Below are 6,657 nucleotides of genomic sequence, written 5' to 3'. Positions count from 1 at the left end.
TATTTGTACCACATTTCCCAATTTTAATAAAGATGAGACCGACATTTATTGATAGTTTCAACACTATTAAAAAAAAGATACAAATATAATATAAAAAATATGACAAGTGTAGCAATACTCTTCTCCAAGTTCAAATTATTGTTACAAGTAAATCCTAAAAAAGAAAAATATCAAAAAAGAAAACAAAAAGCCGGCTTTTCGCAAACGTTGAAAAGAGACGTGAAGATGGCGGAGGGAGTTAGGTGACCAAGGCCCCACTCCCTCTCCGCTTCCTCCTAATTAGTCAGCTCGTACGGCCCTCCCTCGTTGCTTTCGATTTTCCCTCTTTAATTTATTTCACTCTCCGTCTCTCTGCAAATCTTCCAAACACTCGCATTGATCGAAGAAGCAAACTCGGAACTTCACTGCACCTCAACATCTCCGTTTCATGGGCACTCTCTCGCACGCGATCGCCCCGCCGGGACTCGCCGTCCACCACCGCGCTTCTCACCGATTCTCTCCGCCGTCTCTGAGACTACTGACTACTTCCGGGGGAGTCGCCAAGAACAGCAACCGCATCTTCGCCCAGAGCAAGAGCCAGAGCCGGCAGCAGATTGATTTCAGCGATCCCGACTGGAAATCCAGGTTCCAGAGGGATTTCGAGAAGCGGTTCAACATCCCTCACATCACTGATGTTTTCCCTGACTCCGTTCCCATTCCTTCCACCTTCTGCTTAAGGATGAGGTCACTTTTTTCTTTTTTTTTTTTGTTTGATTTTATTTTTGAATTTTAGTTGGGAGGCCCTGAAATTGGTTGATATTATGTTGCAGGACTCCGGTGATCGAAGACTTTGCAGGTGGGTACCCGTCGGACGAAGAGTGGCACGGGTACATAAATAACAATGACCGGGTACTCCTTAAGGTAAACAAAGCATCCCCATTTTCTAATTTCTTTCAAATGTTGTAAAGTTATATTGTAATTTGAATTTGTTGAATCACTATGGAGCACTATATAGTGTACCGCTCGGTGTTAGTCATTCTATTCAGTTAATGACTAAATGGTTGACTCTTAATCTTGAGAAGTTGTGGGAAACTTATTTATTTGCACCTTCACTTGGTTACGAGATTACTCATTTCGGTTTTTGTTACTTGGATTGAACCCAGTTGAATGGTAATGGTATGTATGACTCCCATGCCAAAATCTCTAAAGACTGCTCTTTGTGTGTGTGTGTTTTTGTTCAATATGTACAGACTATATACTACTCGTCGCATACGTCTGCTGGTGCTGAATGCATTGATCCTAATTGTACTTGGGTGGAGCAATGGTAAATATTTCTCTCAACTTTCTTTTGTTGTTTGTGTATTTCCCCATGTGAAGTGCTGAGTGTGAATAAGTTGAAGATGCTTTTAACCATACGGATTTTTAGAGAGGGCATATCTTTGCCTTGGATGTTTTCCAATGAGAAATGAAAAACAGAGAGTTTCTGTGAGTTCTGGTTGTGAATGGGAGACTGCTAGGTCAATGTTTCTAATGGTTTATGTCCCTGCAAGGCCATTTTGACAGGGATTGGTAGTCCTGTTGCAGGGTGAAAGCTCAAAAGGACGTTTGGTGAGTGAGCCATTGGACTAGTGGTTTCCTCATTCATGTTGCTTTTTTCAATATGTAGGATTTTGAAGAAACAGTCTTCATCTTTTTCGAATTACCATGTTTCTTTAAGTTAACCTAGTGTAGTACTCTTTTTCTTTGGCTAATACTATAGTCATCTTTTTTACTCTTTACGTAAATTCAGAATGGAGGGTAAATGCTTCCATCCATATTTTTCAAAATTTTCTGCATTTAGGCTGTGATAGGTCTTTAAAAAATTGCAACTTCTATACTACTTATATATTTGCTTGCTTAGCATGGTGATTCCAGTTTTTTTTTTAATTTGAAAACTTCAATATATACTGAATATGATACTGAAAGTTTCCAGGGTTCATCGTGCTGGGCCTCGGGAAAAAATATATTTTAAACCGGAAGCAGTGAAAGCAGCAATTGTAACATGCGGAGGGCTCTGCCCTGGTCTTAATGATGTCATCAGACAGGTTATTATCACCACAAATAATTTTAATTTTATAGTTTTTCTTCTAGTTTTTATCAGCACTGGCCTTGGAAGTATTATTTGATAAAATTAGTATATTTAATAATTCATGATGTGGAAGAATCTGTAATATAAACTTCTGATAAAACACTGTTTTCCATTTTCACATACTGATATAGAAGTATACAACAAACTAGGCGATTTAGGATTACAGATGGTATAAATTTTGGTAATAAGAACTTTAGAGAAGTAAGGAGAAGAGAGAGGAGAAAAGTATAGATGGAGCAGTCAATGCGTAAAGGCTTTCAAAGATACTTAATTGTCATTCACCAAAATATCTACAAGCTACAGAGAACCTCAAAAGATTCATAGCAGTACTAAAAGACTTATTAAAGAGTAAAAGACTCTTGAAATCTTAGAACAGATTTAGTCAGAGACCCATTCATACTTTATCTTGACGTTAACTATTAGTTTGACCTTTTGACTAACTCTTAAGACATTCACAAATGGATCAATCGTATACGTTCTGCAGATTGTCATCACACTTGAAATATATGGTGTCAAACAGATTGTGGGGATTCCTTATGGTTACCGCGGATTTTCTGACAAAGAATTAGCTGAAATGGCAGTAAGTTCTTGTTTTTGTCTTGCAAGTAGCTGTCATATATGAATTCAACAATCGTCTCTTGCAGCCTTTCTATGCTTAAATATAATATATGTTTCCTCTATTTGGAGAACATGTTTATGTTGTAGACTAATATGTTGAAACCGGATTTGATTCTCAGCTATCAAGGAAAGTGGTTCAAAATGTTCATCTTTCTGGTGGAAGCTTGTTAGGAGTTTCACGTGGAGGTCCCAGCGTTAGTGACATTGTGGACAGTTTGGAGGTGATTGCTTGAAAAGCTTCTTTTCGGAAGTTGGTAATATTGAAGCATCATGATTCCCCTATAATTCATTGTCATGATCTATGTATTTGCGTGTTGATATCAGGAAAGAGGAATCAACATGCTTTTTGTTTTGGGTGGAAACGGCACACATGCTGGAGCCGATGCAATACACAATGAGGTTGGTTAGCTTGAGGATCTGTACTAATGGTACATTATGTCATGTTGAATCTGGTATTTATTCATTATTAAAAATGAATTTCCTAACATTGCCCTCCTAGGACTTGCATAGGATATGGTTCTTTTGATTTTAGTACAATGCCATCTCGTACATGACAATGACCAAAGAAAATAATAAGGAAAACTTTTGGGCAGGAATGAGTGCACTATGCTATAGTTTGGGATAGTCTGTCTGTTTATTACTATTAAAATGTGTTAGCCAATGCTGGTAGAGGCGGAGAAATGGTGTACTGGACATATATTCTGGGAGTATTTTCATAGGGAGTCTCATTTGTGACAATCTTATAGTCTTTGCAAGTCGTGAATGCTTGGTTTTATCATTTTCCTTAATTTTTGTAGGTTCTAATTGTTTTTTTTTTCTTTTTCCTGTTTTGCTTTTAGTGCCGTAAAAGACGGTTAAGAATGGCTGTAGTTGGTGTTCCGAAAACTATAGACAATGATATTTTGCTGATGGACAAAACTTTTGGTTTCGATACGGCTGTTGAAGAAGCTCAACGGGCAATAAATTCAGCATACATCGAGGTAGGAGTTGTGATATTTTTCTGTCATGTGTGGGTTTATGTTTCTGCAAGGGTTCTACATGATAAGCTGATCTTTCTCCTCAATCTTGTAATAGGCACACAGTGCTTACCATGGCGTTGGAATTGTTAAATTGATGGGTCGTAGCAGTGGGTTCATAGCAATGCATGCATCCCTGGCTAGTGGACAAATTGACATATGTTTGATACCTGAGGTACTTTGACTGCCTCCGTGCTAGTGATATATGCTATTTTCATTTATTTTCGACCCCCCACTGATGGTAGGGATATATGCACATCCAAGGTTCCTTTTCAAATACATGGCCCTCATGGTATTTTGCACCATCTGAAATACCTAATTCAAACAAAGGGATCAGCTGTGGTCTGCGTAGCAGAGGGAGCAGGGCAGGTGAGTCGGAATCATTATTTCAAGTCTTATTTTATCTTGTAGGTTATTGCATATATAACTTATTATGTTAAGAAAAAAGCTACATTTTTTTTTCTTTTGGTTATAAAAAACTTGTGTATTTAACCTATTAAGGATAATGATCATTTCTTCCCTGGATTTCATGTCCAAATCTTTTTTTTTTTTTTTTTTTTTTTCCCGATTTTTATCTGGTTGATGTTTTTCTGGATTACATGGTGAGATTGTTGACTTCTATATGGTTCTTTCTGTTCAGAATTTAATACAGAAAACCAATGCTACTGATGCATCTGGAAATATGGTATTTGGAGATATTGGCGTGTATATTCAGCAAGAGGTTGGTGATTGTGTTTTAATGCAATAATGATTTCCATTGCATTTGAGAACTCAATTTTAGACTCGTAGCATACTATCATTGGATTTTTTTATTTTTTTTATATTTTTATATTTTTTATTTTTACCTCAAATATGAAAAAACTATACGCGATGATTGCTTCCAGTAGGCAATGAGTCTTATTAGGACTACTTGACGGACAAAAGTAGGATCAAGACTCGGAGCAGAGTAATAATAATTGACCATTTTTGTTTCTTTTCATAAGAAATATCTGATATTCTGATTATCCAATTCCACTGATTTAATTGTTTTGTTCATAATTTGATGAAACATTTTTGGTGACTATAACCATCTATTCTTCTGCCAGACAAAAAAGCATTTTAAAGAGGCTGGTGTTCCCGTTGACGTGAAGTATATAGACCCCACGTACATGATCCGTGCATGTCGTGCAAATGCGTCAGATGGAATTCTCTGCGCTGTGCTAGGACAAAATGCTGTGAGTCTCTTCCTCTCTCTCTCTCTCTTTCTCAAACACCCACATCTGCATGCCCATACACACGTAAATATATTTGCACAAGACCATTTCTTTCCTATTTTATCTCTTCTGAAGTACATTCGATATGTGTGCATGGCTACGACAGGTTCATGGTGCATTTGCTGGATACAGTGGCATCACAGTTGGCACTTGCAACACTCATTATGTATACCTTCCAATTCCAGAGGTCATTTCTCATCCCAGGCTGGTGGATCCTAACAGCCGAATGTGGCATCGTTGCTTGACTTCCACAGGCCAGCCAGATTTTATCTAGCTACGTAGGCCTCATCAGCCTCAGTTTTGAGAAATCTAAGTTTCGAAGAGTAAGTTACAATAAAAAAGAAATAACCAGCCTCAGAAGGAATCTGGTTTGCTCGCGCATGCTGTAGAAGAAATAATACAAAACGATGATGACATCCCCTCCGCTAAATGTCTAGTGTACAGCGTAACAGCTTCAGAGTCCACTCCGTCGTTTTGAACATTAAAACTGGCCAAGTAATTGGTGCTTGGTTCATAATGTACATCATTTGTTGTATCCTAGAATCCGAATGAGGTTACTCATAAAATAAACCAGACCAAGCATACTGGATTCAAATATTACAACTTGGGATGCCTATATTTACAGTTCTTCAATTTAATTTAGTTGATCGGATGTGGTGGGATTTCTACCAAATACTGATATTTTCTCACATAAAAGGCAATTTCTGTATGGATGGAAAACCATCTCAGCTATTTACAAAATGCATGTATGGATGGAAAACCAACTCAAATGCATGTATACTTTCATATAAGCCGCGACGCCATTATTTTTGGTGAAAATTTAAAAGTGCTTATAGTTTTCACAAAAGTTTTGATGTACTTCTAAAGAGTGTTTCTGGGAAAAACGAATGAGCAGAAGTGCTTGCAACAAAAGCACTGCACAAACAACTTTTACAATGTGGAATTATGCTTTAATGTTTGTTGAGGCTGCATTGCGCATGACAGCCAAATTAAATATACTCATCCAACAAGATATACTAGTTAATTATAATTAGTTTCTTGGTTTTGACTGGTCAAAAAGATGTGCCTCAGCTCCCCTACAACTGTGCAATTTCAACATTAGCTTATTGTTTCATTTTGTTTGGCTATTAACAAATGATTGTGAAATGACTCGTTTTGATCTAAAGCCATCTCCTACGTCCCAAAAAAATTGGAGTAAAAAATCATATTTGATTTTAAATTTGATACAGTCGCTCTTCAGTGCATTAAAAAATATTTTAGTTATATATGATTTTAAGGTTAATTATTAAAGCATATTTAATTGAGATTTAACTTCAAAGTTAGAGTGAGATCCTATTGAATTTCACAAAAAATTATTATTATTTCAAAATTTATTGCCAATTTCAAGTATTTAGTGTCATCATTCAATAGTAAACTCGTTGGAATTGTGCATTAAAAGCCAGTTTTATAATTTTTTATTTTATTTTATTTTTTTGAAATCAAGTACGATATTCATTTCATAAGAGAACAACGTACAAATAACGGAAAAAGGTGCTAACAATGGGCCTTAATAAAAACCTTCCCGGGAAATAACTCGAATGAAGAGGAAAAGAGTGTCTCGTACCAACAAAATTAAGCATTCAAATTATCCTCCAAAATAAAATCAGAAATTACATCGGGAGGT

The 6,657-nt window shown here is 36.6% G+C and overlaps 1 protein-coding gene across 1 annotated transcript; it reads left to right on the top strand.

Annotated features, from left to right (window-relative positions):
- The first annotated feature begins 245 nt into the window (after window positions 1–245).
- On the top strand, window positions 246–5,667 carry LOC137745928 (ATP-dependent 6-phosphofructokinase 5, chloroplastic-like). Its single transcript, XM_068485963.1, has 13 exons — window positions 246–723; window positions 810–900; window positions 1,230–1,303; window positions 1,952–2,063; window positions 2,592–2,687; window positions 2,845–2,946; window positions 3,050–3,124; window positions 3,565–3,705; window positions 3,800–3,916; window positions 4,006–4,110; window positions 4,382–4,462; window positions 4,827–4,955; window positions 5,101–5,667. The coding sequence occupies exons 1-13, from the start codon at window positions 428–430 to the stop codon at window positions 5,266–5,268; spliced, it is 1,587 nt and encodes a 528-aa protein (XP_068342064.1). The 5' UTR covers window positions 246–427; the 3' UTR covers window positions 5,269–5,667.
- The last annotated feature ends 990 nt before the right edge of the window (window positions 5,668–6,657 follow it).

This window comes from Pyrus communis, chromosome 1 (genome assembly GCF_963583255.1).
Source record: "Pyrus communis chromosome 1, drPyrComm1.1, whole genome shotgun sequence".
NCBI classification, from domain to species: Eukaryota; Viridiplantae; Streptophyta; class Magnoliopsida; order Rosales; family Rosaceae; genus Pyrus; species Pyrus communis.
Note: the sequence above shows the minus strand (reverse complement) of the source record. Positions and strands in the feature narration are given on the sequence as shown.

Excerpts from the sequence above, each read along its gene's own strand:
- LOC137745928 (XM_068485963.1), top strand. The coding sequence starts at position 428 with ATGGGCACTCTCTCGCACGCGATCGCCCCGCCGGGACTCGCCGTCCAC. Across the intron at positions 901-1,229 it reads ATGACCGGGTACTCCTTAAG|ACTATATACTACTCGTCGCA; the intron begins GTAAACAAAGCA and ends CAATATGTACAG. Across the intron at positions 4,111-4,381 it reads TAGCAGAGGGAGCAGGGCAG|AATTTAATACAGAAAACCAA; the intron begins GTGAGTCGGAAT and ends CTTTCTGTTCAG.